The sequence below is a fragment of the Stegostoma tigrinum genome, chromosome 18, assembly GCF_030684315.1.
Source record: "Stegostoma tigrinum isolate sSteTig4 chromosome 18, sSteTig4.hap1, whole genome shotgun sequence".
NCBI lineage: Eukaryota > Metazoa > Chordata > Chondrichthyes > Orectolobiformes > Stegostomatidae > Stegostoma > Stegostoma tigrinum.
Window position 1 is genome coordinate 50,879,771 of NC_081371.1, and position 12,913 is coordinate 50,892,683.

At 43.8% G+C, this 12,913-nt stretch overlaps 1 protein-coding gene across 5 annotated transcripts in view; it reads left to right on the forward strand.

The window, feature by feature from the left end:
* Positions 1–12,913, forward strand: part of stab2 (stabilin 2) — a 181,108-nt gene that overhangs the window by 66,052 nt on the left and 102,143 nt on the right. For all 5 annotated transcript variants that reach the window (XM_048549535.2, XM_048549536.2, XM_059652530.1 and 2 more), the window contains 6 exons: positions 1,292–1,403; positions 1,508–1,688; positions 5,002–5,095; positions 7,385–7,543; positions 9,364–9,459; positions 11,827–11,922. In XM_048549535.2, coding sequence (XP_048405492.1) covers positions 1,292–1,403; positions 1,508–1,688; positions 5,002–5,095; positions 7,385–7,543; positions 9,364–9,459; positions 11,827–11,922 — 738 coding nt within the window. The remainder of the gene's footprint in view (positions 1–1,291; positions 1,404–1,507; positions 1,689–5,001; positions 5,096–7,384; positions 7,544–9,363; positions 9,460–11,826; positions 11,923–12,913) is intronic.

Consider the following 12,913-nt stretch of genomic DNA (forward strand, 5'->3'; position numbering starts at 1 on the left):
TGCATCACTGATATCCATCCAAACATTTCTTAATCATAGGCTTATCCAAGCATCTTTTAAATATTGCAATTGTATCAAAATCCACTAATTCCTCTGGAAGTTCATTCCACACACAAAGAAATTCCCCCATGTCGTTTTAAATGTTTCTCCTGTCACTTCAAAGATATGCCCCCTCGTTTTGAAATCCCTCCACCCTCAGGAAAAGACACCAAAAAGACATTCCAAAACTATGACCTCTCATTCTAGATTGCCTGCAAAGGGAAGTATCTGCTCTGTGCTATTTTATCAATTCACTTTAGCATTAAACATTACTGCAATTGGCTCCTCTCATTCTTCCAAACTCTAGCCAGTGTAGACCTAAGCTGTTCAATCTCTCCTCATATGATATCATGTTACTTGTTATCCTTCTAACAAGAATACACCATTTACCATTCAGACCCAAAGTGTCCAACCTTTTCTATGGCAAAGGCTGAATTGAACACTGACATACTCCAGCTTCACTCATTATATGAAGTTTGTTACTTCTTCCTAGCCAGACACATGTTTGCAAAGTTATTCCATTCCTTGCAGTTAGAATGCTGCTTCCCCGATGCTGAACTATTTTTCCTTTATTTTATGTAATGTCCCCCACAATAGTTACATCCTACTTTTGGGCATTGATCTTTCTGTTGGCTGTCTTCCTATTTTCCCATGATGTTGTTCTGATTTGGCCTGGAATTTAATATTGTTCTCATCTGTTCTCCCATTAATGTGCTACAGCTGATGATTAACAATCTCAGAGCATCTGCACATGTCAATATTTTTCTGAGAGTAAGTTTCTCCTCTCTCAGCAGATGTGCTCTCCCTGCAGGATCTCTCAAGCCTGAGAAAACCTTAACTCATCCTTCAGTTGTCCAAATTTATAGGATGGACCTGGATGTATCAATGTGGTTACATACTGATCAAGAATCTCCATCTTCTGAGCTCTGTACATACCATTTGTGTTTAATATTAAAATGGGGTTTCAAAGTTTGTCTTCAAACTTTTCAAAATCTCTCCAATCTGTTGACTATTTTCCTCAGTGAGGTCAAATGGCAGCAAAGCTTGTAGCATTCCCTCCTCAACACTGAAAGGAGGGTTGCTGCAAACTTCCTCCCTTCCTATTTTCTTTGAGCATCTTTGCATCCTTTTGTCCCTCATTTACTTATCTCACTTCCCCTCAAATGAGTCTTTGCTTTTCACCTCAGAGATTCTTTGTGGTGATAAGTTTCAAATTCTAATATCAATCTGTGCCTATTTTGTTTTTCTTCAGTGTGTAGATGGTTTGGATGGAAATGGCACATGTCTTTGCGATGACAACTTCGCAGGCTCCAGGTGTCATCTGTGTTCCCACCCTCACAAATATGGGCCAAATTGTGACCAAAGTAAGTCTGTTCCTGATGGCTTGAGATACATAATAATGCACACAGCCTCAATTACAATCTCCACTGAACTCTCAAGCTGGTCTTTCTTTTTAACTCTGTTGTAGCCTGCCGATGTGTTCATGGGAAATGTGACAACAGGGTGACTGGCAACGGAGCCTGTAAGTTTAACTCCTGCATGTCAGGATACAGTGGTGTCTTCTGTGAGAGACAGACCATGCCTTGCGGACCCAGTGTTCAGTTCTGCCATGCCCATGCCAACTGCGAATATAAGAATGGGACCCTCAGGTATTAATGGCTGTAGCGTCGGAGAAACATTAACAAATGTGAAAGGCATAATCTTGAGAAAATTGAGACACTGGAGCCCCTCCCTGTGTGCTTATTTGGAATGAAGTGCCTTCAGTGACATTAAGACCCAATCTCCAATACCTTGTGCACCACAGGCCTAGCCATTTAGCGTCAGAAATTATTTCTGGGCCCCATCCATCCTCCAACCACTCACCACAGACCTCCTGGATTCCTGTTTCTAGGCTCGCTTGGACATTATTTTCGTTCCTGAGAGTTTGGTGAGCTAACATCTTCAAACTATCCCCATGTCATCGATGACAAGTGGTAAAATTTAGAGACATAGAGCCATAGAGGTATATTGCATGGAAACAGGCCCTTAGGCCCAACTCATCCTTGTCGGTCAGGTTCCTAAACTGAGCTCATCCCATTTGCCTGCATTTGGCCCATACTCCTCTAAACCTTTCCTATGCATTTATCTGACCAAATGTCTTTTCAATGTTGTAATCGTACCCATTCCTCTAGCAGCTCATTCCATACATGCACCACCCACTGTGTGAAAAAGTTGCCCCTCAAGTCCCTTTTAAATCTTCCCCCTCTCACCTTAAACTTATGCCCTCCAATTTTCAATTCTCCTACCTCGGGGGTAGGACCTTGGTCATTCACTTTATCTGTGCCCAAAATATCATAAAATCCCTACAGTGCAGAAAGAGGCCATTTGGCCCATTGAATTCACACTGACCCTCCAAACAGCATCCTGCCCATACGCAACCACCATATCTACCATTATTCATCAACCTAACCTGCACACTATAGGCAATTTAGCATGGCCATCCACCTAACCTGCACATGTTTGGACTGTGATCAGAGATAATGGGAACTGCAGATGCTGGAGAATCTGAGATAACAAATTGTGGAGCTGGATGAACACAGCAGGCCAAGCAGCATCTTAGGAGCACAAAAGCTGATGTTTCGGACCAGACCCTTCATCAGAAAAAAGGCCTAGGCCCAAAACGTCAGCTTTTGTGCTCCTAAGATGCTGCTTGGCCTGCTGTGTTCCTCCAGCTCCACACTTTGTTATCTCATGTTTGGATTGTGGGAGGAAACTGGAGCACCCAGAGGAAACCCACACAGATGTAGGGAGAATGTGCAATCTCCACACAGATATTCACCCGCAGGTGGAATTGAACTCATGTCCCTGGCACTTTGGGGGAGCAGTGCTAACTACTGAGCCACTCAAATGATTTTTTTGGGGTATTTCAACAACACAACAAGGTGTCACGCATGTATTAGTCCTATAGTCAGATTTTAGCCTGTTAGAAGTACAGTAAAAATAACACTTTACAATTATGATAAAGAAAAAAGTGACATCAAGCCACATGTGGAAATGAAACCTGGTTATAATGATAGCTTTTAAAGAGTGCGTTAAAGGTGGACTGTGAGGTAGAGGATTGGAGAGCTGTAGGGAGGGAAGTCCAAAGCTTGGGGCTCAGGCAATGGAAAATTTACACACAACAGTGAAGTCGCTAAAATCTAAGGTGCTCAAGAAGCCAGCATTAGAGAAGTACAGGGAGAAAATTTGTAAAATTAGGATAGTTCGTAACTTTAAAGTGAACAGGTTCAGCTTTTTTTAGAAACAAAAACAGAAATTGCTGGAAAAGCTCTGCAGGTCTTGCAGCATCTATGGAGAGAAATCAGAGTTTATGTTCCAGGTCAAGTGATCCTTATTCAGAACAGTTTGTTTTAAATATGGCTAGCCGTACAAATTTTTAAAAATATTTTTAATCATGGGAAGTGGGTGTCCTATCCTTAATTGCCCTTGAGAAGGTTACGGCCAGCAGAGATCCCTCTAATCTTTATCTCTTCTGTGTGGACTCTGATGTCTGAGTGAGGTGGCAACCTCTGAAACCAGAAGTCAATGTAGCAACCCACATCGGCACGCCGATCGCCAGCTCAGAGGGATCGGTGGTAGTCAGCCTTGAACCAAAGAACAAAGAAATTACAGCACAGAAACAGGCCCTTCAGCCCTCCAATCCTATGCTGATCCAGATCCTCTCTCTAAACCTGTCACCTATTTTCCAAGGATCTGTATCCCTCTGCTCCCTGAACATTCTTGTAACTGTCGAGATGCATCTCAAGTGACGCTATCGTGCCCGCCTCGAACACCTCCACTGGCAACCATTGTAGTCAACATCGTGAAGATGTTCCCAGTACGACCAACGCCCCAGGTTTTCTGAGACAGTGGTACATTTGAAGTGTGTCCTGAATATTCCGAGCAGTCTACCGATGGGTCACTCTTTGTCCCATATTTTTGAGCTGTGCATATGGGCAGTTGGCATTAACTTCCCAGTGGCCAGGTCTCTGAGGGTCGACAACCCTCAAACCCCACCTCCTACTCCTCCCATACTGCCACTGTTCCATAACACCAGCTATTTCCAATCCCCTGCTGACAGTGTCCTGGTCAAAACTATTCCTAAAGATATTTCCTGGTCACCCTGCTAAACCCAGCAGTGCTATCAGAGAGGGAGTTCCAGGGCTTGGACCCAGTGATGATGAAAGAATTACCAGTGAGCTGCATTCTTGAGCCAAAGGAATCCCTATGGTGTGGATACAACCCCAATGCATTTAAACTGAGATTCAGCATCTACACCCAGGAGGGGTGTAATACCCATGTTTCTATTGCCCTTGTCCCTCAAGTTGGTAGACATTACAGAATGTGCTGTCAGAGCAGCCTTGGTGAATGGCTGCAGTGCAAGTTATAGTTACAGTTAATGCACACTGCAGTTACTGAACGTCGGTGGTGGAGGGAGTGGATGCTTGTGGATGTGGTGCCAATCACGTGAGCTGCTTTGTCCTGGATAGTGTCAAGCTTCTTGAGTGTTGTTGGGGCTGCACCCATCCAGGCAAGTGGGCAGTATTCCATCACACTCCTAACTTGTGCTCTGTAGATGGTGAGCAGGCTTTGGGGAGTCAGGAGATGGTATTCCCACATGTCCAACTCCAAATCTATGATTATGGGAACAGCTACATTCACCTGAGGGGGCAAAGGGTCCACTTTTTACACTTCATCAGAAAGGACGATCATCTGACAGTGCAGCACTTCCTCAGTACTCCACAAGAATACAGCTTTGATTTTTCTGTAAAAATTCCCCAAAACCTAGTGACACAAAGGTGGGGCATTGACTGCTGAGCTCAGCAAGAGTTCAGTAATTACTGTGAGCGTTAATTCTGTCAACAGTGATCGCGAACATAATAAACCATTTGACTTCAAGGTATGGTTTCACTTTTAAATGGCTGCTGTTTGATATCCATCCAGCTGTGTTTGCAAGCCAAACTTTGAAGGTGATGGATCCTACTGCGAGGAGGCGAGCACCTGTCGTCAGCCAGATCGAGGTGGCTGCAGTCACAATGTGAGTAGAACTAACTGTTTTTGCTGATGGTTGTGAATTCTTGCATGACAGTAACCCCAGCAATTAATTTGTCCCATGACCTGGACATAGGAACTGAGGACATTGTTGCTAAATTTGCGGATGACGCTAACCCTAACCCTAACCCTAACCCTAACCCTAACCCTATCCCTAACGCTAACCCTAACCCTAACCCTAACCCTAACACTAACCCTAACCCTAACCCTAACCCTAACCCTAACCCTAACCCTATCGAACCTAACCCTAACTCTAACCCTAACCCTAACCCTAACCCGAACCCTCACCCTAACCCTAACCCTACCCCTAACCCTAACCTAACCTTAACCCTAACCCTAACACTCACCCTAACCCTAAACCTCACCCTAACCCTAACCCTAACCCTAACCCTAACCCTGACCCTAACCCTAACCCTAACACTCACCCTAACCCTAACACTCACCCTAACCCTAAACCTCACCCTAACCCTAACCCTAAGGCTCACCTTAACCCTAACCCTAACCCTCACCCTAACCCTACCCCTAACCCTAACCCTAAACCTCACCCTGACCCTAAACCTAACCCTAGGCATGTCATTGAGTGTAGTTAAAACAGAGATAGATTCTTGAGTAGTCAGCGGATCAAGGGTTTCAGGGAGAAGCCACGAGAATGGGTTTGAAAAACATTTCAGTCATGATTGAATGGCAGAGCTGACCCGTTGTCATGAATAGCCTATTTCTGCTCCTGTATCTTACCATCTTATTATCACATCAGAAGGAGAGACACCAGGTGCCTTTTCATTTTCCTTCAACGACGATGGAAAATGATGATGTGGGAAGCAGGATAGATGGGAGAAACGCAGATTGACGCAGCGGGGTGTAGGGTGGGGGGTGTTGGTTCGATCTAGTCTTCATATCGTGTGAAGAAGAACTCCAGGGATTTGTCAAACCAAAGATGGAACCCTCCCTGATGAGTGTGTGACAGTGATGGAAAGGAATTGCTGCTAACCAGTCAGTATTATTCTTAGTGCTAAATCTCTCCCACACCCCTACTGGGAGCCCTTCACTCCACGTGGAACAGCAACAGTCCACGTTCTTCTGATGGGCCGGGGAGAGGAATGGCGGAAGGGGGTGGGGAGTTTGATTTGGTTTCTGTGTCATGGTGTCTGCAGGGTGAGCAGTGATCCAGCTGCCATTGGAGTCATTTGTGGGGTTGGGGAGTCTGCAGTCGGTGAGCATCAAGACATAATGGAGTGCTATTGTCAAAGTTACTTTGGCCAGAGGGTTTGGGAGACGGCGAGGAACGTGTGATAGAGAAATGGGCAGCAACAGAGATGAAGAGCGTGGGGGGGACATACGGAATAGCATGAGAGGGACAGTGACAGTGGCAGCGGCACACAGCGGGCGTCTAAAGAAGTGCAGTTGTAAGAAAACTGCCAGTAATTACACTGAAAATGTTTCTGCTTCTATTAGCACAATTAAGTCAATTCGTGTGCTTGATTTATGCATTTGTAGGTTTTTATAGAGTGAGGAACCCAGATGGGGCAGTGGGTAGTGTTCTTGCCTCTGAACCAGAGGCACCAGGTTCAAATATCACCCAGACTTGATGGCCAAATAAGGTATGTTCGTAACAGTTGAGGAAACCCTCATGACACAAGCCAATGGCAAAGACTAAGGGTGGGAGAGATTCCTGGTCAACCACTTGCTGGAAGACAATGGGAGCCTCTACTCTCCATTCTTCCAGGCTACAACATTCAGGTTGCTATAAGAACCCCTCATGAACTGGAGCACACTGCCATCACCAGATTTGTTGACAGTACTATTGGGAGGTGATGGCCCAATGGTATTATTGCTGGACTGTTAACGCAGAAACCCAAATAATGTCCTGGGGACTTGGGTTTGAATCCCGCCATAGTACATGGTGGAATTTGAATTCAGTTAAAAACAAAATCTGGAATTAAGAGTCATCTAATGGTGGTCATGAAACCAATATCAATTATTGGGGAAAAACCCATCTGGTTCACTAATGTCCTTCAGAGAAGGAAATTGCCAACCTTACTTGATCTGTGACTACATGTGACTCCAGACCCTCAGCAATGTGGTTGACTCTTGATTGCCTCTGGGCAATTAGGGATGAGCAATAAATGCCGGCCTGGTCAGCAATGCCCTCAACCTGTGAATGAATAATAGAAAAACAATTTTCCTAAGCTTACCAACACGGCTCCCACCCTACCACATTAAGTCTGCAATGCAAATTTGTCAATATAAACTTTTAATGTGCACAATTCACCCACAGGCTGAATGTATAACTACGGGAATGGGGTCATATTTGTGTCGATGTTTACCCGGATGGACAGGAAATGGCGAGGATTGTACTGAAATCAATAACTGCTTGCTGGAAAGTCGAGGAGGATGTCACATCGATGCAAACTGCATCTACCTGGGGCCAGGCCAGGTAAATGTACATGTCTTCATTCTCCTGTCCTCTCGTTGACACTGCCAACCCCTTTCCAGGGTCCATTATGGCCTACTCTCAATTCTGTAACCTGGGAGGTGAAATCCCATTACAAGATGTGAGTGTAGTACTGAGGAAGAGAGATGACGTGTCTGCTCGCACTCCCCTCCACCCCCCAGATGGCTGGGATGATCCCACATCTGAAATACAGCTCCTGTAATGATGCAGCTCCCCTGGTCTCACTACTGCAGTAGTGCAGGGGAGACTGAGAGCTGGAATAGAGCTGAACAGTGTAATAAAATATACTCCGTCTCATTCATAATGGCAATACCATTCAGTGCCAATGTGTCTGATGCACAGGCACAAAATGGGCACAAGAACAACCAATTTACCAGGGCACTGTGAGTGTGTTTGTGACAAGTTTCGTCAGAACCATCATTTTAGGCAGCCCTGTTATCCACCTGAAATTAATGCAAGGAGGGTATTTCTGATCATCTTTAAGGTCCTTTAGCCATTCTGGAAAGACCATTTGCAGCAAGCCAAACCTTCTAGATAACTCCACTTATCTTCCCAATACTCATTCCATTCTCACTGTAATGCCCAAAAATGTATTGATCTTAGTTTTGAACCTCTGTGCAGTGGATGACTGATCATCCCCAGCTCTCTCAGGGAGAGCATTTCAAAGGTTAACCACCATTTCCACGAAAGAATTTCTCCTCAGCTCAGTCCTAGGTGGGCAATTTTTATTCAGAAATAATGATCCCAAGGTCTTAAGGTGACAGAAACGGAGTTAATGTTTAAAACCCAGTATGATTCTTCTTTAGAACATCTCTCCACAGGCGCTGCCAGATCTGCTGAGTTTCTCCAGCAATTTCTGGTTTCATTTCAGATTTCCAAGGTCTGCAGTAGTTTCTTTTTATGTTCCCCCACATTCCAAACTCTCCCGCCAGAAGGAACACGCTTTTCCTCCTTGACGCCTTATTTTTATGATTACACCAAGATGGTTTTCAAAAATTCACAACAAAACCAGTGTTGAGCAGTAATTGAAGTTGTCATTGTCGTAATTGAAGTTGAAATTAATATTTGCAAACAAAAGAAGTTACCAGAATTCTGCTTCTATTTCAAGTGATCCCCATTTTACATGAGTTACAGAGTCATAGAGTCATACGACATGGAAACAGACCCTTCAGCCCAACTAGTCCACAGCGACCATGTTCCCAAATTAAACTAGTCCCACCTGCCTGCATTTGGCCATATCCATCCTCTTATTTATGTACTTACCTAAATATTTTTTAAACATTGTAAATGCACCTACATCTACCACTTCTTCTGTCAGTTCATTCCACACACTAACAACTTTGCATAAAAAAGTGGCCCCACATGTCCCTTTAATGTCCTTCTTCTCTCACCTTAAAAATATGGCCTCCTAGTTTTGAACACCCCCACCCTAGGGAAAAGACCTTTGCTACTCACCTTATCTATACCCCTCGTGATTTTATAAACCTCGATAAGGTCACCTCTCAGCCTCCATCGCTCTGGTGAAAAAGTGCCACCTATCCAAACTATTTTTATAACACAAACCCTCCATTTCCGGCAAAATCCTGATAATTTTTTTTTCGGACCCTTTTCGTTTAATAATATCCTTCCTATAACAGGGTGACCTGAACTGCACACCGTACTGCAGAACCGGCCTCACCAGCTTCCAATACAACCTCAATATGCTGTCTCAACTCCTATACTCAAAGCTCTGAGGAATGAAATCAACTTCAACAATAGTAGATACAAGCACAAATTTTATTGAGACCTTCATTTATCAACAGAATGACTGTGAGTGCAAGAAGGGTTTCCGTGGTAATGGCATAGAATGTGAGCCGATAAATCCTTGTTTGGAAGAAAATGGAGGCTGCCATTATCTGGTAAGTTGGTTTGATGTTAGAATCTGTTGAGTTCTAGGATCATACAGTACAGAGGAGGCTGTTCAGCCCATCAGGTCAGTATCACCAAAGATATACTCCTACCTATACTAGTCTCCCTTTCCTGCATTGGGCCCATACCTTGAATGTTATGACACTTCAAGTGCTCATCCAATAGTTTTTTAAAGTTTATGAGTTTCTCCATCTCATCCACCCTCCCCGGCAGTGCAGCCCCGACCCTACCTCCCTCTGGGTGAAAAAGATTTCCTGCAAATCCTCTCGAAACCTCCTGCCTTCCACTTTAAAATTATACCCCCTTGTTTCATCAGGATTCGTAAGCATGCTAACCAGAATTCCCAGCAGCATAATTTCAATGCCAGTGTAATGGATATGTAGCTTAAAAAGGGTGCAGTGATGACCAATTTAGCGAAGAGACAAAGCTCACTGTGCACGTCTGATTGGCTAGTTTCGCAAAAGCCTTTGTCTTTAGGTAGCCTTGGCATCTGCCTGAAATGAGTGCAAGGACCCCATTGCTGATCGCATTGAAGGTCCTATGGCCATTTCTGGGAAGTCTGTTTAAAGCATTCGGAGCCTGAAGCACTCAGAACTCTGACTGGATTTTGGGCTCTACAGCAGCTAAATCAGGGGTCCTCAGAGGCAGCAGGTAAGTCTTTTTGTTGGAAAAGAGCCAAAAACTACAAGAAGTTATCCCCTGCCTTTATGTCAATCTTGGGCACTACATTCTCCCCCTCCATATTTGCCTCTTATCCCACCCGTCCACATTCCAAATTTATCAATGGGTCCTCTCAAATCCTGTCCAACAGACAAGGATAAAGTGATTTGCAAGTCTCACTCTTCTGGTATATCCACCAACTCACAAATAGTTTTAAGCTTTATTAAGATTAGATTACTCAGAATTATATGCTTGGAGAATTTGAGACTGAATTGCACTTTTTACTGCGTTGGAATTAGTCCAAAAGTAGTTAGTGTCATCTGAAAAAAAATACTGTCCCTTTTGAATTCTCAACTCCACATGTTACTGAAGTAATTGGTACTATATGTAGGAAGACCTGGGCAATGTCTAGGTTTGGGCTGCCTTGTAGCAAGCGTTATTTGTGCCACACAAAATGCCAGGCAATAACCATCTGCAACAAGAGAGAATGTAACAAACCCTCTTTGATATTCAGTGAAATTACCATTGATGATACCCCACAATTAACATCTTGGGGCTTTCCATGGCCCTGGAACTGAACTGGACTGGTCACATAAATATTCAGGCCTCAGAGATGATCAGCAGCTTGGAGTTTTACTATGAGAAACTCACCTCGTAAATCTCTGAAAAATGTCCACCGTCTATAAAGTTGAAGATAAGAATGTGATTGAATACTTTCCATTTGCTTGGATTGGTGCAGCTCCAACAGTACTCAAAAATTCAGTACAATCCAGGACAAAGCAGCCCACCTGATGGGAACCTGATTTACTAATCATGCACTCCCTTTGCCACTGATGGACAATGACAATAGTGTGTGTCATCGAGAAGACACACTGCAGTAATTCACCAACGCTCCTCCAACAGCACCTTCCAAACCCATGGCCTCCATCAGAACACCAGTACCTACAATAATACCTTCCAAGTCACACATTCAGCCATCCTGAATATATCACCATTCCACCAGTGTTACCAGCTCACAATCCTGGAACTCTCTCCCTCATGTTATTGTGGGTCTATCTACACCAGATGGGCTTCATTGGTTCGAGAATACAGGTCAGTACCACCTTCTCAAGGGTAATTAAGGGTGGGCAATAAATGCTGGCCTCACCAGAGACACTCACCTCCCATGAAATTTTTGCAAAGTACAAAATCCATCATTATTTTGAATGCTCCAATAAAGTCACTTGGTTTGTGGAGAACAGCCCCAGCTTCCTACAATTTATTAACTGAGGTCTTTCGTTCCAGGTACCATATCATTAAAGCTCACACCAATGCCTTAACATCCTTCCTAAAGTATAATGTCTCGAATTGAACACATCATTGCAACTGAAGCACAAACAATGATCTGTGAAGGTTGAGTGTGCCATCCTTACTATTTATACTCTATACCTCTAATTATGTGCCTGATGGATTTTTAAAGTACGATGGATATTATTCAGGTACTATAAGATTGCTTAAATGTGCTGTGCTCAAAGCTTGTCTCTGCCATTTCAAAGCAGGCCTGAAACAGGTCATAATTTCCTATTCCATTATCTGAAAAGAAAACATAAAACTCTATAGAAGATCATCAACAAAATAGAGACGATTCTCTTCATGCTTAGAAAAACAGTGCATCTTTTTACTGTTCATTTGCTGATTTACTTCACACGTGTTGGCAGGCGACTTGCACGTATACATCTCCAGGAATAAGAAGCTGTACTTGTCAGAAAGGATACGATGGTGATGGTATCATCTGTTATGGAAATGCAGTGACGGTAAGCTCACTCATATGGTTATTGGTTCAAAAATTTTCTTTCGGGTTATGAGTCTTATTCAGATCTCTCACACGTCGGGTTTAGTTCAGCCTGAAACCTACAAGATAAATGACCATGAAAAGAAAAGTGTGGTTTGTACAGCATTGGGAAGGGTGGTAGTGCCTGACCATTGGTGAAGTTGTTCAGGGGCTCAGGGTAGTACACAGTGCCTGAGTCACTGTGGCAACATGACTCTTCAGAAACATGGTATAGTTTGGATCCAAAGTTGACAGTGGAAGAGGGTCCAATCTTCTTTCTTTTATGTGGCAGAAGAATTTTTAAGTTGTTAACAAACAGTTTGCCCAGGTTGTAAGTGCACCTTCCATGGCCATCCAGTCCTGTGGTAGGAGCTGGTCTATGCATGATGGGCTGAATAGCCTCCTACCGCTCTGTAACAATTCTATGATTTGCCTCAGATCCTGAAGCAGCCCATGTTCAAACGCAACAAGATCTACACAATATTCAGCCTTGTGCTGACAAGTAACATTCACATCACACAACTGCCAGGCTATGACCGTCTCCAAGAATAGACAATCTAACCACTCTTCAAAGTTTTAGCAAAGATTTGTAGCTCTGGTTGTAGGTGAGGTTGTTGATTTGCTCGCCGAGCTGGCTTGTTTTCGTTCATACGTTTCATCACCATGCTAGGTAACATAATCAGTGAGGCCTTGGAAGAAGCGATGTTGTTCTACTCCCCTTGGAATTTATACTGTCCAGTCCGTTATGATGTGGAGTGTTACATACAATCACCTAGAATTGGGCTACATATACAAACCCATACAGAACAAAACTGGAAATGATACTACACATGGTGACGAAACATCTGAACGAAAACAAGCCAGCTTGGCAAGCAAGTCAACAGTCTAACCACTGTCCCCTACCATCACTGAATTCCCCACTATCAACATCCTTGGGGTTATAATTGACCAGAAAATTGACTGGACGTGCCACA